Below are 24,891 nucleotides of genomic sequence, written 5' to 3'. Positions count from 1 at the left end.
TTGCGATTTTACCTTCGCTGGAAACGGACCAGAATGTACCAATCCGGATTGAATATGATGTTATAAAAAGAAGTTGGCCAGCGAAACCAAAACAAGCAGTAAACCACTAAGCAGAACAGAGAGCTTCCATCGCGTTGCGGAAAGCAATCTTTGCGTGTTATTAAGAACATCTGAGAACTCAATCACAGAACGGATGAGTAAAATAGAAAACGACGTTGAAACTACTGATAACTATTGTACTATTGATTTTTTCATTTCAGTTTTAGACTAGGGTTCAGGGCAGTTGAGACATTGTTTAATCCTGATCGAGCAGAATATTGATGAGCTAAGCTATTATAACATAATACAATAAAATTTGAAGAAAAAAATACACAAAAAAATGAATAAAACACTCTTCATATAAAACAAGTTTTGATGATAGTGATGATGATGATGATGATGGTGATGCTGATTGAGCGTTTTATTATATTTGTTTACTATTACCCTTATTATACACCAACCATTATTTCTTACTATTGAACAATGGACTATTCCCAGATTAATCTGGGTGAAACAGAAACAAACGAGCGCGTAATGAAGCGTGCGTTGAAAAACAGCAAGGGCTTTTCTGCATGAAGATAGAGAGGCATTGTAAGTAGAAGAAGATAAAGAGGAAAAGAAAATTGATGATAATTTACACAATTTCGTATATTAAGAAGGAATAAAAATTATAAGTTATATATCCTTGAAAATCTATGCCTGCTACTGAATCCTGATACGAAAATGAAGATGCACCCTACCTCATACTGACTGCCACGTTATCAAAACTTCCGGACTACGCTATCGCTGACAAATCTTATATATTTGCTGCGTACCTAACATTTTAATGGTCCACGGTTCCCCTGATATAAACAAACAAAAAAAAAATCCATTTAAGAACTCTTCACTCTCATATTAAAAAGAGATAGCATGATACCATCAGAGAACACTGTATATTTAGACAAATGACAAGGCGCTCACGTCGGAGCTTCTGTACCTTATACGGTCCAAAATCTGCTACGATTGAGTCTTCTGCCCGTCAATGAGCGTAACATGTTGTACATATAAAAAGTTTGCGTATTCTTTTTTATGTTACAATTGGCCCTTTGTGTGTGCGATTATTAGATTACGTTCCGGTCTTGGAATGTACATGAGAACGCCGTCCACTGCTAACCGGAAGCATGCTATAGAGAAAACGTGCTTTGTTGGCTTAATCGTTTTCTTCCGGCATTAGTTCAATCCAATTGAGGTTGGAGAAAGATTATGGGCCTTAGTACAGCAGTGTTAACGTGCAACTCGTCTCATTTGAAATACATGGGCAAGTCGAGCAACTCGTTCTGTAATACGGTCCTATACGAAAATAATAGTTTCGGTCAAAGGGAATTTACTCAGAATATTGTAGAATTTCCCAGATGGACAAGCCAGTCGTCGTAGGTTGGAGTCTCGGCTCGGAAGAGACTGTTAGTGTCAATAGGATCATAGCGCTAGACCTGCAATTATCCTGTACACTAAACAGTTGGCTGCGAAGTCTGTGTATAACAAACAGAAGGTTAAGTTCCGAACCGGAATGTTGTAGCACCAAGGCTTTGCTTTGCATTGTAGAATTTAGCGAAAAAGAAAGAATTAAGAGGATGACTGAAGTTCATTTGAACCAAATGGTCGGGTTCTACTGTAAGATTAGATTCACCACCATATGCGCCAAATTTGGAACGGGCGAAGCTCTTTTTGCCCCTCCATTATTTTTTTCAAAGGTAACGTAACTTTTTGTGTTATTTTCAACCTTTACAATCCTCACGCCGGTAAGTTTAGGATTATTTGGGGCCCCAAAAGAAACCAAAAATCTTGGTTCTGGAAAATCGGTCATTTTGCCCCACTCTAGTGTGCATGCGCTCAAAACACTCGACGGTGTCGAACCGAACCGCTGAAGTCGAACGCTACTCTTGAAGATAACTGGAGGAGCATAACTAGCACTACTGTAGCGCATTTAGGTATAAGGGCTTCGAATCATAGGAACGACTGGTTTGACGGTGAATGCAAACAGTTAGTTGAGTGAGGAGAAGAACGCAGCACGGGCAAGAATACTACAACACAGTACGTGAGAAAACGTGGAACATAATCGACGGACATGGAACAGTCAAAACTCAGTCTCCGAGGGAGGAAGTACCAACAACAAGACCGAGATCGCATAGCGATGGAAGAGCTCTACTGAAGCTAACTACACTCGGAAGTTCTACGAGAAGCTAAACAGCTCCCGTAAAGGATACGTGCCGCGAAACTCAAAGCCCCTTCGAAACTCGAAGAGCTTTGAGGCAAGGTGATGGTCTCTCGTGCCATGCCTAATATTGCTCTGAAAGGTCTTCTAACCACACCTTTCAGAGCGGGGATAAACATGAGTGGCGTGATATTCCAGTAGTCGGTTCGCCAACGACGCTGACATTGTGCCAAATAGATTGATCGTCAATGCATAGAAGACGAAGTACATGAAAGGAAGGGGTTCACGAGAAGACAGTGTTAACCTCCCACCTCGAATTCAAGATGGTGGTGATGAAATCGAGCTGATCGACGAGTGTATGTACCTGCGCTCACAGAGAAATTTATCGGCGCATTATGGCAGGAAATCTCGCTTACTTTGGTCTCTGGAAGACACTGATCAGACTGGTATTCCTTTACGTCCATGATATATGGACTATGCTTGTGGAGGATCAACGCCCTTCGAGCGGAAGGCGCGGCGTGCCATCTTCGGAGAACAGCAGACGGAGAACGGAACGTGGAGAAGGTGAATGAGCCATGAGCTGCAGGAGCTAGTTGTGGAGCCATCTATCGTCCAGAGGTGCACAGCGGCAAGGTGGATCAGATGGAAGGCGACCTACGCACCCCATGCAGACTGCAGAGATGGTGAACTGCAGCCATGGACCGAGTGGAATGGAGACAACTCTTACGTACAGCAAAGGCCGACTTGTCACTGTTTGGTAAGGTATGTACGGTATTGGATGCCATTGTCGTTCTAGCTGCGGCTTGCGATATTAGAAAACTATCGCCAGTAGGATTAGCTTTGCGCAGTGGCGATATCGTAACCAATGAGGTACAAATGATCGCCAGTAGGATGTACCTACAACGACAGATGCTAGAGCTACGGCTAGGAACCGGTGCCCTTCAGGAACATTTTCTCTGTTTTGCTCGTCTGGTGAGAGAAAACCGGGAAACGGGTGCTGTCATCGACGAGGTAGACGTGATTTGCCACTTGCTGGTAACATTGGGGCCCGCTTACTCTACCGTCGTCACCGCTCTGGAGACAATGCCAGAAGATAATTTATCTCTGGAATTTGTGAAGTGCCAACTCTTAGATGAGGAAATCAAGCAGCGCGGTGCAAGTGCAGGTGTTGAGTTGTTCACCCCAAAAGCAGAGGTGGTGACATTTTCAGGCTCGAAAAAGAAAAGTGACCATAAGAAAAAAAAACGTTTCGTTGTTATGCGTGTTACGAAGAAGGGCATAAGCTATCGGAATGCCCGAAGAACAAAAAGAAAAGTGCAACGCGTAAATAACAATCGAGTACTAGATTGCCAGGCAGCAATTCGGTTCTATTTGTTACCATGACGGTACCAGTCCAGTGGTTTGTAGACTCTTGATACACGAACCACTTGGTCAAGGACCAGAAACTGTTTGAAGAGTTGATACCTCTGAAGAAACCGGTTGAAATCGCTGTGGCGAATGATAACCAATCATGGCGCATCACTCCGGCACGGTAAAACTGCAATCCGTCGTAAATGGTAAATGCATTCCGTGTGTTATTAAGAATGTGCTATACGTTTCGTCGCTTCGGTTCAATCTTTTCGCCGTAGTGAGCGTCGAAAAGCGAGGAATTTGAAGGCGGTCGTGACCGAAATGATTGCCACCGGTGAGCGTCGTGGTATGCTGTATACACTTGATCTGTTCCAGGTCGAAGAAAGCTGTAAATGTAATGCGGTGTTTATGTGTAGTCGATAAAAAAGGGCCTAGAACTGTGGCATCGTAGGTTTGGCCACTTGAACTTGAAGCATCTCGAACAGTTGATTGCTAAAAACATGGTTGACGGTTTGCATCTGGTGAGTGACAGTTTTTCGGACAAAAGGGAGAGACTCTTTGAATCGTGCTTCGTCGCAAAGCAAACGCGAAAGCCTTTTCTTCCGCGCGAAACCAAACGATGATCGCGAGTGTTGGAAGTCGTCCAATCCGACGTGTGTGGTCCGGTGACACCGATCGGCCGAAACAATAAACGGTTCTTCCATACGTTCATTGACGATTGGAGCCAATTCGTAATGATTTTTCCGATGCAATCGAAAGACGAGGTTTTCGATCGTTTTGTGCACTATAAAGCGTTGATCATGGCTAAATTCGGTTCGCGGATTTCCCGGTTTGTGTGTGACAACGAGGGAGAATACAACTCAAGGCTTTCCAATCGTTCTGTTGGAAGAAAGGGAATCAAATCCAGTGGACAGTTCCGTATACTCCGGAGCTCAATGGAATAAGTGAACGGATGAACCGTACCGTGAGCTTGACAAGTCCTTTTGAGTTTAGGCGGTTCGGACCGCTACATATCTGGTAAATCGGTCACCTACCAGTGCGGTTGATTCGAATAAGACGCCTTCGGAGCTTTGGGAAGGTAAGCGACCAGACGTCTCCAGGCTGCAGAGATTCGGATGTCCTGTCTACGTGCACGTTGCACGCCGTAAAAAGTTAGACGCGAAGGCATGGAAGGGTCTTTTCGTTGGGTACACGGCCAACGGGTATTTATTGTGAAATCCCAAAGAATTGATCGTGGTGGCCCACGACATTGGTTTCCAGGAACAGCAAACATTCGCCGAAGTGAATGTGAAGAAATCGAACAATAAACCGAAGAATGTTGCAGTGATTCGCGTCAGTGAACTAGAAATTGACAATAGTGAAGATCAAGATCTGATCGAGGGTGAGTCCTCAATCGAATCGGTTGGGGAATCGGGCGATGAAGGCGAAGATGAGCAATTTTCGAGTTGTCCTGAGGAACCAGACAATTTTCTGGGCAGTGAAAATGACAGTGACCCGGATAGGAAACCCGAGGGGCGACTCGACGTGCGACCGAGCCGAAACCGTAGTGCTCCGTCGTGGCATAGAAATTATGGAATGGAGTACGCCGGTTTCGCTTTAAACGCAGTGTCATACGTTGAGAATCTACCGCAATCGGTGGCGGGGCTGCGGAAGAGAAAAGCAGGTCATGCAAGAAGATATGAACTCGTTGACGAAAAATGACACATGGACCCTAGTGAAGCTGCCGAAAGGCCAAAGTGTTGTTTCGTGTAAATGGGCTTTTAAAATGAAGCAAACCGATGAGAACGAGACATCGAGGTACAAGGCGAGATTGGTCACCAGGGGTCTTAGCCAAAAGCCAAAAAGTACCGCGAGCTGATTGGTTGCGTGGCTTCATAGCCACGGTCAGCTGGAGTGCGAAGAAGCAAGCTACAGAGTCTCTCTTGTCCACGGAGGCGGAGCTACTCGCGCTTTGTGCAGCTACTTGTCACGGCCAGTGGATGGTCAGAATGCTTCAAGATCTCGGGTCCGATCATCTCCCATGAGGACAACCAGTCAATAATCGCACCGAACCTGAAGGACGCCGGATGTCTGAAGCATCTGGATGTTAAACACTTTCTCGTTCGGGAGCTGTTGAAGGGTAATCTGATTCGGGTCGACTATGTCGCAACGTCGATGCAACAGACAGACTTCCTCTTCCACTGTCCGTTAAGCTAAGTTGAGTATAATCACCGATTTCATCAAAATCACGAAGTTTCATTGAAATCTGAGTGGGTGCTCCCGAATTGGCGTAAATCCCACACAGGTAACGTCAAACTGATATCTTCAACACCAAGCCTTTTATAACTCAAAGTCAAAGTTTAGCTTGTGCTGATTTTTTTTTATTTTGTTGGATCAAAATCATCCGAAATCTGCTGTACAATTATTGTGCAACAATCTATAAAATGCGTCACAGATTTGGTTTAAATTTTATTTACCTTCTTTTTAAGTCGCAATAAACAAATTAGCACGCTATGGCAAACAGTTTATACCCGCAGTGTAAAAGCTGCCCTCACGTGTTTCTAGATGGGCCCTGCTTTTCGTCTCAGAGCAAGAGAGCGCCCGCGCTCTACAGCCAACATTGATCAATTTTCCACCACCATGCCACTCGCACCGTTACCAGCAGAATGGTGCATTCGAAAACCGGAACAAGCATACGGCGTCTCCATTCATTCAAAGAGCAAGAGAGCTCATTATAGCAGCAGAATCGTTTACTTGAGTAGTAGCAGAGACCAGCCGTCAATCAGTAGCTGACCAGCGCTCGTAGTAACGTGATTGTATTATTTCGTGTGAAGTGAAAACACTCGTGCGGTTACAATACGGTAAAATAATATCAACAGAACTATGCCCAAGTAAAATCCGAATCGCATTGATAACTGTTCCATTGACTGGACGACGAATAGATTAACCTCGTAACCGATGGCGTTAGCAGTGTTTCCGACGCCAGACTGTGATTAAAGCAATAGTGTAGTGTCCGGTGTCGTGATAAGTTTACCAATATTAACAGGACAACAACATCGCTAACGCTGAGCTGATAAGGAAAAATCATGCTGAAAACAGCAGCCCTTCACCAATCCGGGATCGACTAAGTTCATCTTCAGCTGGCATTATAATTGAAGCCTTCGCTGTGTGTCTGAACCACGGAATATATTCAAGACCTTATCGGCTTGCACTGAATGTTAAGCAGTATAATACGCGCTGATAAAAACTTGGCCATTGGCCTTAAACATATCCAGCATTGCGTGCGAAGCTGTTTTGTCGAGTCTGATTTCCGAGGACAAAATTAGCCTGCGAATCAACACATTAGAAACATCATCTGTTGTGGTGGCGCTATTAGCGACTGCAAATTTTCAACAGTGCAAGCTCTAGTGTGGACAGCTGGGCGCCACAAAATCACTGCGCGAAGATGAGTGGCGACAAAGTGAGAAAGGATGCCTCACAGGTGGAAAACGGAACTTTAGCAGCTACTGACGAGAGTCAGCATTCGAACGGTGGGAAAATTGTGATCCGTTCGTCTCCAGGCGATCTGAAGCAGGTTGTCTTGGATGGGCTGGAGAAAAAGGGAGACCGCGGCATTTGGTTATGGTAAGTTCGACGGCAAGTGTTCAACGCTGAGCAACACGTGTGATGGGTGAAAGTAGATTGTGAAGCGCATCGTGTGACGGAAATTTGGTAACAGGGAAGAAAGCAAAATAGAACGAAGGCATATATTTAGAATCAAAACCATTGAAAATGTGAAAACGCGTAAAACAAGTGTAGCCGGTTGTGCCGGAACGTGGGACGGTGTGTTGTGTATAATTTAGTATCAATCGAGCCAGTGCTTTTGAAACTGGGGAAACTAACCAATTTTTCCGTCATTCTTAAACCACATGTTTAGTTTTGCTTATATTTTAAAAACGCAAAGTACCTCTCCCTTTCGCCAAGGAAGCAGAAAACGCGCACGGCAACAAACCTTCGCTGTGATTACTCGGGACTTCTGTCTGCTTTGTGCCAGTGTTAGTGCGCAAGGTCGTGGTTTAATTATATGTTCTACCCCAGTTTTGTTCCTTCCCACATTTCCTGCATTTCTCTTCAATGTAACGAAGAAGAATTTCAAAGCGAGATTGCAGCTGAACCTAATCGTATCGCATGACGGGAAAATTATTTACTATCTTCTTTCACGATGAGGGCCGAATGAGTATGAAAAATTCTCGCCATGATTGTCAATATTTACACTTGATAATGTTAAGGCTGGCGTTCGATACCGCTGGTATAATCAGCATAAGCGATTGATTGGATGCACAATCTAAGTTGTAAGAGCTCGTAAGTTTTCAAAAATATTAAAAATGTTAATGAAGATTGTCTGCGACTCGAAAAATCATCTGAATATTTCCGCAAATCGATACATACTAATTATTTCGGATTTTAATTTTTTGTATTGTTTGGGTTCCGGGACATGTCACAATTTTAATTCTGCATTACAATTTTCAATATTTAATTGAAATAGGCTTTTATTGCACTAAGTGTAAAACAGATTGATTTCTTTTTGGAACTCTTCTTCGCACGAGAATGGCTGATTTCTTCAGAGCTGTTTATTTCCTCTGAGTAATATAGCAAGTTTTGTCGTGAAGTCTGGCGAAAATTCCATTGAAATACAAAATGAAAAAAGTAGACCTAAATTCAAACCTTGGGGCACTTCGAAGGTGGCTCAAATAGGTTCTGAGAATTTATTTTGTATTATATTATCATATTATTTTTTGCGACTTGAATAGTGCGTCGATCCATCGAATGCATTACTGCAATCAGTATGAAGGGCTTCTACGTACAACTTTGCTTTTAGGAGTTCGTGTTGATAAAGTTGATTGACAGATACAGTGATGTTCTTTTCAAGTTTAGTTAATATTGCTCTGGTAACAAAAAAAAATTCTAATAAAAAAAACATTCTGAAACTTATAAATAAACAGGGACAGAATAAAGTGCCCAGATCAAAATAGCTTTAAATATGCCACACTAAAGGCAAAAAAGAACAATTTTATAGCGAGAATGGGTCTTTTTAGCCTTCAACAGTGTAAGCGCTTCGGTATACATACTTTTAACAAGGTTGTTCAAGTGTTATGAGACGAATTCTTCCCACGTGCGCTTCAGGGCTTCAACATATTTTTTTTTTTAGTTACACCAGTTTTATCGTTCCGAACATCGAGGCTGGCCCACAGATTTTCGATGGGGTTCAGATCAGGACTTTGAGGGGTTTGATGCGACAGGAACGGAAAAGTGATTTCGTCAGCTTGGCCGTATGTCTCGGATCGTTATCCTGCTGAAAAACGGAGCGCTCCTCGAGGCCCGTCTTGATGAAGGGTACCTCGAGGTTTTCCCGTAGTACATTACAATACGACTCGACTGTCATGCTACCGTCTGTTTTCACCAAACTGTCCCGCCCATCCCAAGAAAAGCACCGGCACACCATTGAATGTTCCTTGAATATTGCGATCTCCCCAGCTGATTTGCGCTACACGCGATCTCGCTTCTTGCGATTGAACAGCTCGAATTTGGATTCGTTTTCTAGTATTCGATCGAACTTGAGCTAATCTTTATTCACCTTGCTGACAAAAGGCCTTCTCACTGCCATCTTGCTTCGGAACCCCTGCACTTGGATGTGGCGACGGACAGTACGAAGCGAAACCGAAAGTTGGAGCTCTTCCTGTATCTGCCGGATCGTAACTTTTGAGTTTTCCTTCACGTCACGAATGATTATCTTGTCCGTCCGTCCACCACCGATCCGAACGTTATTAACTTCTTCAAGATTTTTCCGACCGCTGCCTTGCTGATTTTGTAGTTCTTGGCCACTTCCCGGTGGCCAATTTCCGGACCAGTTTCCGGATGCACAACGGTATCGTACGAAAAATTACTGCGTTCTCCATGTTCTACAACTTTACCGAGTGCAGACACGAGTACAAATGCTCCAGAGCCAAGCTAGTTGTTTATGAAACGTCAGAATACTAAAAACAAACAAAATCAGGGGGCCTATCGATGGTAACTTATCGAAATTATATCGATATTGAGAGTGCCCGCATATTGATTATGCGGGTGGGCACTTTTATTTCGTGTTTTTATGTAATATAAACTGTTTTGCCTTTCTCCTAGAAAGGTATACCAATCACTCGCAAAACTGAGGATATAAAAGCATGGGTGTAGCCAGAATTTCAAATAGGGGGGGGGGGCAAGCTCTTCAAAATTTTATAAGTAAAAAAATGGTACACTAAGGTCGCTTTTTACGCGGCTTTTTTTACGTGGATTCCGGAATTTACACGGTTTTTTACGCGGATTTCAAAATTTACGCGTTTTTTACGCGGATTCCAGAATTTACGCGTTTTTTCAGCGGCACGTATCTCCCACGTAAAAAGCGACTTTAGTGTGTTTTGAAAAAATAGAAATAAATACTAGTTTTTAGTGATTGTTACATCACGGCAACCAGTGAAAAGTTGTCCTTAACATTGGAGTGGAACATCATCGAGTTTGTCTTCGACGAAGAAAACGGAGTTACGTTCGGACGTTGTTGTTTAACCGCTACCAGGACCTCTTCGAGAACGATACAGGAATGATGCGGCGAAGGTACGTTTACCTCTCCGGAAGCTGGACACCCATTCGCACAGCCGCTATCTCAACTACATCCTGTCAAAGCTTCCCAAGGACGTGAAGATTGAAGACACAGTCAAGATTCTCAATAAAATCTTCGGGCATCAAACGTCAAACGTTCCGGAAGCGGTTCATGTGTCTTTTCACGATTGTTGTTGACCATCTGCCGATGAACACTCAGCAAGCAGAGAGCACTCAACCGCTGTTCAAATATTGTTGACCTCAGCCAGGCTTTCACCCGACGTAATGTGCTGAACGAGCGTTCAATCGTGCATGTTTCCATGGTAGAGCAAGTGCAATTTTAACTGCTTCCTCAGTCACAGGGAAGAAAGAACGGGTTTTAGCCAGCAGATCTATAAGATCCAACTCTTCCAAGTTCTTACGGTCTGCTCTCATACTGCTGCAATGTTAATACAAAACTTCCACCTCTCCAACAAAATTGTCAACTTCATAAAAAATTACGAAATTTTCGGTTTTGCGCGTGAACTCTTTCAACGGCTTGCGTATTACGTTAGCGGATGCAGCAAGGACAACGCGTAGGCAGGTGCACTATCTTCATCGAACCGTGTTTCCAGTGAGGTTAAAAGAGAATCAAGGTAAGGAATTGTCACAGCTCGGTTCCAATACTCCAAGCTAGTTGATGCAGGCGGATTTGCCGCTGTAATATCTTTGGTGGATCAACCTGTGCAATTCCACACAACAACGCAAGCATTTCAATCAATTATTTTTGATCTGGCTGATACTTTACACAGATGTTTCTATGGGCTGAAGATGTCGTTTTGTGCTATTAGAGTTATTGAAAACAAAATTTTGCACCAATGTCAACATTTAGGAAGGGGGGGGGGCAACGGTCCCCCCCTGCCCCGCTCTGGCTACGCCTATGTATAAAAGTGCTCCAAAGGGCCGAATGGCATATATCACTCGACTCAGTTCGACGAGCTGAGCATTTTCTGTATGTGTGTGTATATGTGTATGTGCAACTTTTCAATCTCCCTCGATTTTCTCAGAGATGGCTGGACCGATTTCCATAACATTCTCAAATGAAAGGTCTAGTTGTCCCATAAAACCCTGATAAATTTTATTGTGATCGGATTTTTAGTTTGTATGTTATTTATGAAAATATGAAAATCATGAAAGTTCATTATCTCAGAAACTACACAACCGATTTTAACAAAATTGATTTAAATGAACGGGCTACCTAAAAAACCCCTAACTTTTGAATTTCATAAAGATTGAACATGTGGTTTAAAAGTTATGGAAAGAAACGTGTTCTGGAGACTATTTAATCTCACTCATGTTTCTCAGAGATGGCTAGACCGATTTTCATAAAATCATTGTTATATGGATGGTTGCCCCATAAAACCCTATTAATTTTCTTTTGCAATCGGACTTACTTTGCCTGTTATGTTTAAAAAAGTGAAATCCAGCTATGAAAAGAAACATATTCCGAAGACTACTTAACCTCACTTACTTTTCTCAGAGATGGCTGAACCGCATTCCTCAAAATTAGTGTCAAATGCGTCTTATATTTGAAACATATATATTTCATGTTATTTCCATGTGTTAATGAACGTTTATATGTGTTTGAATGTTATGTTTTAAATGTTCGGTATGGTTTCACTGTTGACTACCCAAACTTTCTTATTTAGAGTGAAAAATAAATCCAGTAAACATTATCAAGGTGTATTTTTTCTGAAAATGGAAATGTTCGTGTAAATCTATTTCAACAAATAATAAGTTCGAATGAGAAAGGCTGGGTCTCACCGCTAGGTGGATTAATTTGTGTTTTAATAAAGCAATGAAAACTTGTGCCGCAAACAATACTCGAGTAAATCACGTTTAGTAATAAAAATTAACATGTTTATATATTCATCCCGTGTTCACTCTGTGGCGGTTGGCCACTTCCTAAACAGTTGGCATTAAAATTATCGTAAGTGCGTATGTGTATGTATGTGTAACAGCAAATATTATTCCAGTGCTCGTTTACTATCGTGTAGTAACATGACCATTAATTCAATCAAGCAGCGGCAATGTTAGTTCATTCCAAGAATTACTTTAATCAAGCGATTAGGCTTTGATATAACTTAATCGCGCCATTGTTAACCTATTGCGGTGTTTTTTTGGAAATTCTTTGTACGTGAGTCATGCCGCTCACATTAGTCTATTAGTGAGTTCATGTGGAGATGGCCAAAATGCGAAGTAGATGCAGAATAAAAACCCTTCCCTTCGATCGAATGCCTCCTACTCCTACATAACATTTATAATAAACGTGAAAACGATACGAGTTACATTGTGAAATATTGCAAGGTAGATTCATTCAGGAACGAATAACCTAATAATAGTAGCGGAAGAGCTAGAATCGTCGCTAACAAAGTTCCACGTTCGCAATAGTAATGCGCATCATTCAAACGAACGATAACCTGCATTTTAATCGACCGTAGTGCTGCCTCTACTCTACCTTCACTCATATACGTTGGCCGTTTAATTTATGCCACATTGAGAACTGCAACCTGCGAAATTAACCTTGGTTGAATCAGCAGATCAAACTGAAACACAGAAAAAGTGCACTTCATGTTTAGATGGCGTGTGTCAAATATAATCAGACTGCTTTTCGTCATAAATAGACAACTCAAGATAATTTGACTACCGACTACGATATAATATACTCTGGTGCGTAGGGGAAATAAGGGTGAAACACATTTTTGTATACTTTTTCTGCGGTTCCAATTGGGATGAAACTCTCCAAACTCACTTAGGCTTAGGAAACTTAGTATATTCCACAGATTGAAAAATCTTTCAAAAGACTCAAGAGTAACATAGCAATGAAAAGAGAATTTTTCGGATGGTATTAAAAAACTAAGACAGACAGAGTTTGATCAATTTCCCATGGAAGGTATGCGAGCGGCTTTCCGGTAAATAACCGAGTCTTTCACCATGGCGGACGAAAACATGCGTGTAGGCATGTTTTTGAGTTCATTCTTCGTTTTATTTATGAATTCCTCCTCAGTTTTCGCGACAAAATTGTAGGAGTCGATCTTGCGCTTCTGGTTTGCCACATCGATATTGAGTCGCTCCATCTCCATGATTGCTTCGATCGTCCGACGACAGATCCGGCCAGAACACCGCGTCTTCGCCCTTTGGCATCCCCTCCTCGCTGATTGTCAGCCACAGCAGCACCTTCTTGGGGAACTTGGTGTGTGAAATTAAATTCACCCCGGAGCTCACTTTCTTCGTAGGGGACGTAAAATACGAAAATCATTGCCATCCAAAGTGAGAAAGATATCGTCGTCCATCACCACTTCACGATTCGCCGGGAAAATCGACTTGACCAACTGATTCAACCGCTGCCGCTGCGTCATTGCCTGCAGCCCCGAGAACAGTGGACGGGACTGTCGCTTCCTGACTTGTATGTCCCTGTTCACCAGGTACTTTTCGCTGTTTGTCCGGTTTTACGGACCACCCGGCCAGCGCACGCAGCAATGTAGCCACTTTTCCCTCGGTATTCCTCTTCAGCACCCTTTGGGGATTCTTGTCGCTGAAGGTCTTCGGCCGTCCGGAACCGGGCTTTCTTTCGATGCTCTGATTGTTGTTCAATAGTGCTAAGACGTTGTAGATACCCGAATGGACATAACCGGCGTCCACAAAGTACCGCACGATGTCCGTTTTCGACGCGGTGGGGTACCGTTCTTTGAACGCGCGCACTTCTGAACGAAGTAGCTTTACTGTTTTCGTCATCATGGTTAGAGTTCGACTGATAGGGCTGTTAATTTTTTCTGCTGATTCATGGGGTAGTTACTAACTATGGTTGATACTGCATGGGGAGTTTCCTTAGTGCGTGTGAAGGTAAACCCATCAAAAATCGGAAATTTTTGTCGATTTTTCTAATGCAAACGTTAGTTGAACTAGAACAAGTTGAAGAGAACTAAAAATTGCTGTATTGAAATATATACACTGAGGAAAAAGTAGGAGGGTTGTATCCAAGGCACGACCGCATAGTTGACGTAGGACTACAATAATTTTATATTTACTTTTGAGGCTCTGTTTGATTTGAGCTTTATCTTAATCTTTTGGCACGGTTCGATTTTGGCACACAGGTGCCAAAAACGAGCGATTATGTTCAATCACATAATTTTAGTTCACTTCATTTTTTTAAACAATTTAAGCTCAAAATTCTCCAAAAGAAAAATATTTTGGTTCTTTATGTTGCCGAAGTGGATGGAATCGTTAAAATGGTTCCTGAGAAATGACCAGAACATGTTCCGGTAATAGAATGATCATGATCATACTATGCCTAATATTACCCGGATGCTAATATCAATGTTTAGGTCGTCAGCCTGATTTCATCAAGCGACACCTCGAACGACTTGGAAATAAAACTAGTTCATTGGTGGCCATATCTACTGTTAATGTTGTCTTTGGCCGTTTGAAAAGTAAAACAAGTCATGACAAGAGAACCGTTCATTTTTCGCATGGTTCGATTTAGGCAACAGAAAAAATTCTGGCCTGTATTTTTATTATTAATTTGCAGCACTCTATTTTAGAAGAAAAAATATTCTCTTTAATATTGATAAATACCTTTCATCATAATACAGTCAATTTCCTTCAATACGCGAAAAGGCAAATTGAGTACGATTTAGTAGAAATTAAACTTCCTTCTATATTTATTTGTCTCGTGAAGGCCGGCCCATTCACCGTATAGTCACTGTATTTTACTAGTCTGGCGGAGTGGGGAACCATGCAACTGGCAACCCACTTTTTCACATTAAAATCCTGACACCACTGGATATAATTCATGTTGCATATGACTTCTTTGAAAGTAAACATTTGATGTGAAAATGAAGTGCGTTTATAACAAATGTAACAGCAATTGGCGAAGGACAAAGAAACAAACAAGTTTACTCTGGTTTCTAAAGAATGCGGAGATTAGAGGAAAATGGCTAAAATTTTGCAAGTTACCTGATATAAATGAATTCGTTGAAAGAGAAAATTATAAAAAAAAAATCATTTTGTTTCGATTGAGCATTTCCCGTACAATAGTACAGCGTGAAAAGCGACAGGACAGCCAATCTATGGCAGTATAATGTTATCAATAAACAATTTATTATAAAAAGAGCACGTTATTGATACGACGAAAGAAAATATTCCTTGTGATTTTCTCACATGTATAAATTTAACATTATAGTGATATCATTAATTTATTACAATAACTATTCTCAAAAATATAGCAATTGTCACAAAAAGTCCAATTATTGAGTCTAATTTATTCTGTATCTTTTAACGGCACGATTACAATACTTCAAATGCGAAAATCGACGCACTATCGACTGGTTCCCGTTTTGACAGTTCACACTGGTTCCCGAAATCCAGTCCGCCAGACTAGTAAAATATACAGTGACTATAATTCACCGATCCTCGAATGACAAAGATTTCATATAAAACAATTCTCCTGTATTTACAAGTTCGTGGAAAAAATAACGATTAAGATTTACAGTTTTTAGACTAAAATGTATATTCACTGAAAATTTCTAATTGACATAGAAATTTAAATATTTTATCAGTCAACAGTGTCAGAAAAAAAAGAAACAGTTTCAAGATACCAAAAAACAACGAAGATGCCATATTTCAAAGTCATATTCCTGTTATAATATGTGAAAAAAATATGTCTGTTATCTACAAAAATAAACCGGGCTAGGAAGATACACAACATTAGCCTCAACAATTAATGTTTGCATAGTGTTGTTCAATAAAGCAATCCACGAGACAGTTGCGATCAGCTGATTTCAGTCTGTTTTCAACTTTTAAGAGCTTTATGTATGTTCGATCGTACGCAACTTGGATGCAATCCGGATCCAAAAGCGTGAAAAACAAATGTTATCCGATCGGTAGCTCTGGTATCGCGAGTGCCAATTCCAAATACAACAATAAAAACTCACGTTTGATGTTATTGCCGACATTAAAAGATTTCGGTTTTGGTCGTTTTTTGGTTTTGCAGCTTGAAAAAGAGCAACAATAACAAACGTACAAGCAAAGAAACGTCACCCGTGGATTGGTTTATTACAAGTCAGGTTATGGAAAGTAATATTATCTTGAAGATGCAAATGTGAATGTTTTTTAATTGAAAAATACAAATACAAATGTGGGAGCTCTAATTTCCAGATGAAAAGAATTTGGTTTTCCTTTATACCGCCACTGCAGCATGCAACTAGGATAGTCATATTGAACTAAGTTCATTCAGCTAACAAAATTTAATCAGTTCGTTTAATTACCTTTTCAAACATCTGTACGGGGTTTTTGGTTCTCAATTGTCTTTTAAATACTCTGCATTTAGTTAATTTAATAAGGCTCATACAAATTTCGAATTCATTTTATGTCCAAGGTTATCAAACTTAGCGAAGGGGGTGGCAAAAAAAAAATAACACCGAGACGAAAAAAAAAGAAATATCTTTGATAAAAGTTTGTGTGCAAGTTATGACGTTTGTAACTCGCACTCAAATAAATGTTGAAAAATAACACTTTATTATTATTATTATTATTATTATTATCTATTTTGCTTGCCTTTTGGCGACACTCTCTATGTCACTGGACTTGTTATTAAGCATTAATGCTGTCGGAAAACAAATAAAACGAATAAAACGGTATGAGCTTTTTTTTCTTCCACTGCCAATATTCAAGATTTTTGAAGAGGGGGGGGGGGGTGACATAAAATGAAAATTAAATTTGTAACGGCCTAATTCTGAGAAAAACAAAGTGTAGAGTTCAAAAATAAACAACGCATTTTATCTGTACAATGCACCAAATTTATATACTCTGCTATCTGCTTCTACCGACACTTACAGAATTTTGTTGTCCTCGGTGGCACAGCGTATTTTGCTGCACCCGAATAATCATATTAAATACTGACTAGCAATACTCAGAGGAAGAGATAGCAGAAGAGAATGTTGTGAGCCAAACGAATATGTCAAAATCTGAGCCAAACGAACAAGAAAGGTAACACATTAAAACGTAATTCAATCAGGTACAATAAATATATATATTTTTTTTTTCTTTACCCGTTTTCCATGTTTTATTGCTGAACAATGAATTGAGAATGCTCCAAAATTGCTGTATCATACTGGTTTTCAACTGGTGGTTCACAAACCTTTTGTATGGTCAACAAAATAATGATCAACGATGGTGAAAGTATATTAAATTAGACATAAACATATAATTTTACACTTTCGCGGTTTTTATGATGCTCTTTATACTTTCTCAGGTCTCCCATCATCACCATCAGTTATACGAGTCAAATGAAAAATTTAGTCCATATTGCTCTTTGAGAAGAGATCTGGCACCTCTGACATGTGAAACCTAGTTACCAAATTGGTGGCTTTTCTCATCGCTTATCTCTCTCTCTGAGTATCTCTAATACTGACTATAAACCTTTTTACGTACGAATGTGTTAGTGCAACTAGTTGAGGAAAATATTTACAAATAGCTGTTCTGTTTGCAATGCTATGTTTCTAACAACTGGACAAATATTCAGTTGAACACTTGTTATATGTTTTAAACTTGTTTCTGAATAATTTTTTTCATTCGTGATCAGAAATCGAAAAAAGCTGCTGAACATAATCGACCAAAAAAGGTAAAAAGTGATAAAAGTAGAAGCAACGAGATGCGATGATTTACAGTTTGGAGGAAACAAAGCAACTTTACACGGATTTACACGTTCACTAGTGTGCGTAGGTGAAAAGTCACTTATCTCTATAGACTATTTTACAAACTGACAGATGTCACAGATCCTGCTGATATTGATATTGCTTTTACGTGCGTTATGTGAGCGGTTCCGAGCTTTCTGTCAAAATCTCATTCATGAATTGAGTTCAGAAACGTCTCGTAAAATGGTCTATACGAAACAAGGAGAAGGCAATTCAAACGGCAATTCGATTGTGTTCCAGATCGCAAAACGACACCTACGCGCTAACCAAACACGCCTCACTGTACGTTCACAGCGGCAATGTAGTCTTTTGACTTGGCTGCACACAAATGAATATCGAGTTCTTCTGCACTGATAGATGACGAGTGACCAGCGCTCTTTTCATACATTGCTCGGCGCAGTACTGGTGCCTGTGCCAGCATGTTTTCCTTCAAGACATCAGTTTTAATAACATTCTAAAAGCAGAACATGTCTGATAGTGGAGGTGGTTACAAACTTTCCGAAAAAGCTTCACCTTCAAGACCTCAAAATAGTCTAGGCTCATAGAAGCAAACATTAGTTGACCTATTGGGACGGGGAGATTATGTCAATTTTTTTTGCCACTGCTATACAAAATATCAAAGCAGGCAGTTGGTGTCTACTCATGAACTCTGTGCCAGGCGTGCGCGCATGTGGTACATTGTTCGTGAAAACTCGACCATGAAACTTTTATTAAATTTTCACTGTTAAACAATGAAGTGATAATGAAAACTGAAGAATCACAAAATTGTCCATCATTTTATTAATCCAACGACATATTGGTTATTGTGATCCATCCCGTGGTTAACGTTTGAACCGTAGAACCGTTTGAAATCTTTCATTCCAACGTTACACCTTGGTTTTTAGTTTGTTCAGAATATATCTCAATATAGTGCGGTTAGACGTAGTCCTACGTCAAAAAATAAAAAATAGATTTTCTAATATCTTAAAATATAGATTGAACTTTTCTTATATGTTGTTATGTAACATGAAGTTATAACAAAAATTTTGTTGAAAACTCCAGAGTGGAAATGTTAAAAGAAAAGTTTAAATGTTTTGACGGAATGAACGTATTCCGACGATGGAACATTTTTCTAACAGTCACTTATGATGACCAACTTTTTAAAGCATTCGTTTTCTAGGTGGTTAAAATCTAAGCTTAAAAATTTTCAGTTATGAAAATGCGCCTTTTCCTCGAATTATTCATGACCATTTAGAAACAATCATACATCATCATCAAAATATGTTTTCAATATTCCACAAATCACTCTTTGGTAACAAGACGATTGGGCGAACACTTCGCAAAAATCAGGGATAAAATAGGTTTATTAGGTTAAATATCGTTTTTTCATTAGTAGATCAGACATTTCAGCGCATGTGGTAACATTCTTTTTTTCCCAACATCTGTAGTGTAGTATAAACAAATAGATGACATAAATTAGTTAAATATAATAAAAATTACGTTTGATTGAGATTATTTAACTCATATACTTTTATCCGGTTTTTTTATTACCATCTGCAAGCAGGTTGTATGCTTAAACAGATAACAGTAAAGCTTTGATTGCGAGTTGCTAATGCGTTCATATGTTTACCTAGCACTTAGCATATTTAGTTTCAATACCAATCCGGCCATTCTACAGGTAACTTTTATTTAAATACGTTTGAAAAAATTACCTTTTTTTGCGTCCTATATTTGCAGTTTATCCCTAATACTCTTATTTAATGTACTCTGCACCACTTGCACAACTATTATATTATATTATATAATATTCTTCCTTTAGGATAACTTTGTACGTAATCACCAACGCCGATATTTACAGAAAAGCTTTATTACATAAACACAAGCTTAAAAAATATCTCAACTACTAACTTTATCATTACACTTTTTGTATTGTTGTATTGCATTCAGACAAAAAAAACTAAAATTTAATAAAAGTAAATTAAAAAGTAAATCAGTACGGGTACATATATCCAAATGATTGAAGAATAACTAGTAAATAAAAATATGAGAAGTTTTTTTTTTCTTTCGAATAATATCCGGGACGTGACAGGGTTAAAGCAGAATGATAACACTACGTTGAAGAAAGCATTTAGCATTTCGGTATGGCATGATAGTAAACGATTTGTTCACGCCAATATAATTATAAACTTTTACAGCATCTTGGAGAGGAATTAGCTTCCCAGACAATCGTAAATGCATCTGCTTCCCATTTGCTTTTACAACAGAGTAATAATAGAAATTGTAGATTACTTTCTTTTTATTTATTTGTAGCTTATTAATGGAAACTTTTCCCTCTATAGGACTCTCTTCATACTGTGCCTTACACCGAACATACTCAATGGTTTCCACGTGTCGTCCTATGTTTTTCTGGGTAAGATGCCCGAAAACTACTACTGCGTGGTGCCGGATCTAATGCAGAAAGGTTGGACACACGACGAGATTCGGAATATTTCCACCGTTGGGTAGGTGTGAGTTCATTCCTCAACGAGCACGCTAAAATAACCTGACGGCTTAATTGTATTTTCAGCGGCGTGAACCAAAACGGAACATGTACAATTCTGAACTGGGACTACAGCCATCTGGCGGAGATGAATTACGTAGACGCAATCGCTTATGTTTCCCAACAGCAGCGACCCGGTCTGGTGTCATGTCTTGGCACGCCGGGTTTCGAAATGCACTACGAACAGCGACCGGGAGCTTCAATTGTCCCCGAGTGGAATTTGATCTGCGAGCGGACCGCTTTGAGATCCACTGTACAGGTGGCCCTATCGGTTGGAAAGTTTTTCGGTGCTTCCACCTTTGGTGTTCTGTCGGACAAGTATGGGCGAAAAAGTAGCTTTACGGTTGCCGCTCTGCTGTACGTTGTGGCCAGCTTGCTTACGACATTTTCTCCGTACTACATTCTGTTACTGCTGGGTCGTATCGGATTGGGTGCGTCAGCTTCGGGCGTATTCTATCCAGCGTTTGCATTACGTAAGCGTTTGTATTTATTGATATGAAATAGGTTTATAAACTGGATATGTGCTCAAATTTCTAGTGACGGAGAACATAGGCGTTCGGCACCGCTCGTGGATGAGCATCGCTTTCAATTTTTCCTATCCAATAGGAATGTTGATTCTTGCGCTGGCAGCTTACTATATAGACCCGTGGCGTGATTTATCCCTAGCTCTAACCATTCCTTCCTTCCTGCTGGTCATTCATCTCTAGTAAGTGCTTGAGAGACAACGTTAATTCCTCTCCAGTTTATACCTATCATTTATTTTTCAGTTTTCTTGTCGAATCACCTCGTTGGTTGCTGAGCAAGGGTCGGGAACGTCGTGCTTATCGCATGGTCTTTGGCCGCAAAGCTCCTCAAGAACTGTGTGATAGTGATAGGGAGCTAAGTGCAGAAGAGGTGTCAGCAGCAGCTGCTAAAAATGTAGATGCACCGAAAATTCCGTTGGGTGTCCGCATCAAACAAACATTCAGCGAGTTCACGAAACTATACGGAACACCAAAGCTTTGCCGCCGAGCCTTGATTTGCCACTTCACCTGGTGCGTAACATCACTCTGCTATTACGTGACAGGTTTGCTATTATTACTTAGCAGTAATCTTATAATCGCACCACATTATAATCTCTATATTTCTAGCGCTTAATGCAGATAATTTCGCAGCCAACAGGAATGTTTACGTTGCTACCACGGGCTCTGTTGATATTTTGGCTTATATTGTATCGATGATAGTGCTAGCCTACTTTGGCCGTAAGAGCACTTCATTTTGTTTCTTCTTATATGCCGGTATTTGTCTGCTGGTAGTCCTAGCAATACCTAAAGAAAGCACTGTCGTCCTGGTCACCCTAGCTATGCTAGGACGGTTGGGAATTACAGCGGTTTACGCAGTAGTGACTCTACATACGGCCGAGCTGTTTCCTACGGAAATTCGTAACACTGCCCTTGGCATCTGCTCGACGATGGCCCACGTGGGTTCGATAGCTGCACCCTACATCGTTGATCTACTCGGTCAACTGGCCTGGTGGATTCCAACCACTATATGTGGTATCGCGGTCCTGATTGCCGGTGTCTGCACCTTGCTGCACCCGGAAACTAGGGATGCGGCGCTAAAGGACCACGCGAAACAGGAAGCAGATGCAATAGGCGACAAGGAACCAATGAAGCAGTAGCATTTAGTGGAGGTATGCTTTTCTAACTGCTAAAAATGGCGTGGAACTGAAAATCGAAACGAGAAATCGAAAGTTTGTAATGTAATTGGAAATTCAAAAAAATGCTCTAGATTTTTTTCGTGATTTGATTCGTTTTAATCTAATTTTATTATTATTTTCAGCACACAAATGTACATGAAAACTAAAAGATTAGTAAAGCAAGTCACACACTTGTGCAATACCTCACTTGCACTGAGCTCCAAGGTAAAACTGATGCGTTCCTAAGAGAAGCTGAAGTCGCGTCTTGAGACAGCCACACCCAGTATCATGCGAAATTAATTTGAGCACCGTGTAAGATGTTTCTATCAAGTGGAGAGGATAGCTGACATTGACCAACTAGAGCGCTATTGGAATCTCCAAGTCAAGTTACACTAGCTCGATCATACATGCGTACTCAACTAGATTAAAGCATCCAATTGACAAGATCTATTCTATCAGCATCGGCACAAAACATTCCATGATTCCCTCCTTCGCAGGACTTTTGACCAAGTTATCGATGTCTCGTTCGAAGAACGTATCAAAACTGTGACATTCATCTTCCCGCATAATTTTGATTGAATTATAGTAATGAAAGTGACATGTCAATCATTTCATTGAGCGAATGTTTGTGATTATGTTTTAAGAATTTAATAAACGACTAACGAACTAACTTGACTATGTGAATAACATAAGTAGAGAAAGGCATCATTTGCTATTGCAGTCCTGAAATGACCTCTTCGATCCAATCCCAATAAAAACCGACATCGGTGTAGACGCCGGGTGACGCAGGAACGCCACATCCAGCGCCATACGAGATGATACCACGCAGCGTGTACGTGATGTTTCTATCCTCCGTTTTCCCCCATGGCAGCGGCGTGGACAGTCGTCGTCTGCATACTAAACCTCCCCCAGAGTCTCCCTGTCAAGTGATTTCAAAGTATACTCAATAGCTGCAACAAAGTGAAAACATTTACCCTACAAGCGTCGGTGAAACCGATCGCGCAAAACATTCCGGAGTTCGCTCGGGAAGGAGCCAAAAGTGGTCCTAGAAGGTCTTTGCATTCTGCGTGATCAAGCTGCTGCACCGGACCGTAATGCAAGTCATTGCTACCAGCACCGTAAAACGTGGCAGAACCGTATCCGTAGATAAGGCATTCTTCCGATTCCGCTCCCTCATCCTGTTCATAGTTTTCGATTAGGTTCAAAACGTGCGAATCATATGTTCCGGTAAGTGCCTTCGATGGCAATACAAGCTTCTCTTGAATCATCTCGTCCAGCAAATCGAAACTCTCATTCCGAGGCTGCAGACGAAGTAACGCCAGATCACCAGACAATGTGATTCTGTAAACGACGGATAAATTTGTTTTTGAAAGTGAAATTCAAATTAGAACTCACCGATTATAGCTAGGATGGGAAATCTTTTCTTCAACCAAGTAGAGCTCCGTTTGTTTACTCTTGTTCAGAGAGAGTCCTCCAACATACGCATAGATCGTGCCGATTTCACTGATGGAATGCAAAGGTACTTTATATAATGGTGGAATTTTATGGAGGGACTTTTTCTATTAGCGTTATATAACAAAGAATAACTAAACGATAAATGTTAATTGAGATTCAAAAAAAATGTTTGAAATTGAAACAAGGGCACTCACAACCCGACAACGCAGTGATTCGCGGTCACAATCCAACCACTGCCAATGTAGGTTCCACCGCAAAAGTGCGATCGATTGCCGCTGCTGTTCGAATCGTCGCCATGCTGCAAGGATACCGCGAATCTAAACTGATCGGCTTCTTCCTCTCCGGCAACTACACCATTCACAATCGGCCAGCCAGCGACGATCCCGAAAGGTAGTAAACCGAGCAGCAGTACTCCTGGTTGTTTTAAAAGGACCCAAGTGGTCATTGCTTTTAGTTTCCTGATTGGTTCGACGTGGATCGAACGTCGTGTCACCGGAAAACTGATGTTTTCAGCATCTCGCTTCGGTAGGTTTTTTTGCACAACCCGTCGCTGAACGATTGAAAGCGCTTATTGTTTTATCGAAAATTAGTAAAAATTATTCGTTCCATGCGAGCAGCTGTGCAAACATTGGTATGAACGTATTTCGCGCCATAATGATATGAAAAAGAGAAAAGTTGTCAATAGATGACTTCCGAAAAATTGTATGAGTTTTTATTTAAAAATTATAAATAAATTGAATCTGAGATCCCACACTAAAAAAAATAATTTTTTGAAAACAAAAGGTGATTTCAATCATCTTAGATTTTTTTAAATAAGTTTTTTAGATAGGCAATTTAATTGTCTAAAACTGTTCGGAACAAATCAAAGTGGGCACTCTTAAAGAAAAAATGGTGTACTACCACAAACTTTTTCAAGTCTCTGAAACATTTTTAACGTGAAATAATTCTTTGTTAAATTTTTTTTACATAAGAACGCCCACTTTGATTGGTTTAAAAGTTTTTTAGTCAATTGAAATGTCATTACCATATATTCTGGAGAAGCAAGGGCGTTCAGAAGTAAAATTTGTTGAAAATGCTGGATATAACAGGGCTCTTTTCCTCAAAATAGCCCACTGCCCATGATTTGATCAGATACGTTTTCGGCACGAAACTGTCTTCCAAAAAAATCTGATGACCTTTTTTGAAATTACTTTTTATTTTTGATATGAATTTTCTTCAGTGCAGGATCTCAAATTATTTTTTTTAATCATTTTCGAATGACAATTAGAACAATTCTCTAGAAGTCATTCATTGAAAACTTTTCTCTATCTCTCGTTATTTTATAAAAAAAGGTTAC

The 24,891-nt window shown here is 40.4% G+C and overlaps 2 protein-coding genes across 5 annotated transcripts; one reads left to right on the top strand and one right to left on the bottom strand.

Moving 5' to 3' along the window:
- The first annotated feature begins 1,346 nt into the window (after positions 1 to 1,346).
- Positions 1,347 to 22,770, top strand: LOC129719084 (organic cation transporter protein). 4 transcript variants are annotated; one of them, XM_055670474.1, is made up of 7 exons: positions 1,347 to 1,567; positions 20,223 to 20,384; positions 20,450 to 20,895; positions 20,960 to 21,128; positions 21,190 to 21,488; positions 21,553 to 22,094; positions 22,244 to 22,770. In XM_055670474.1, exons 1-6 carry the CDS (start codon positions 1,431 to 1,433, stop codon positions 22,080 to 22,082), a joined length of 1,743 nt encoding a protein of 580 aa, XP_055526449.1. In that variant the 5' UTR covers positions 1,347 to 1,430; the 3' UTR covers positions 22,083 to 22,094; positions 22,244 to 22,770. The 4 variants fall into 4 exon arrangements, 3 of the variants coding, with proteins under 3 accessions (XP_055526449.1, XP_055526448.1, XP_055526450.1); XR_008727126.1 differs by lacking the exon at positions 1,347 to 1,567 and adding an exon at positions 6,295 to 7,183 and having other exon boundaries at positions 21,553 to 22,163; XM_055670473.1 differs by lacking the exon at positions 1,347 to 1,567 and adding an exon at positions 6,297 to 7,183.
- LOC129719085 (serine protease 1) lies at positions 22,481 to 24,133 on the bottom strand. Its single transcript, XM_055670477.1, has 4 exons — positions 23,750 to 24,133; positions 23,496 to 23,603; positions 23,075 to 23,441; positions 22,481 to 23,019 (listed from the first exon to the last, which is right to left on the bottom strand). The coding sequence occupies exons 1-4, from the start codon at positions 23,998 to 24,000 to the stop codon at positions 22,813 to 22,815; spliced, it is 933 nt and encodes a 310-aa protein (XP_055526452.1). The 5' UTR covers positions 24,001 to 24,133; the 3' UTR covers positions 22,481 to 22,812.
- Between the last annotated feature and the right edge of the window lie 758 nt (positions 24,134 to 24,891).

This window comes from Wyeomyia smithii, chromosome 1, assembly GCF_029784165.1.
Source record: "Wyeomyia smithii strain HCP4-BCI-WySm-NY-G18 chromosome 1, ASM2978416v1, whole genome shotgun sequence".
NCBI lineage: Eukaryota > Metazoa > Arthropoda > Insecta > Diptera > Culicidae > Wyeomyia > Wyeomyia smithii.
This window is presented reverse-complemented; position numbering and strand designations above follow the sequence as displayed.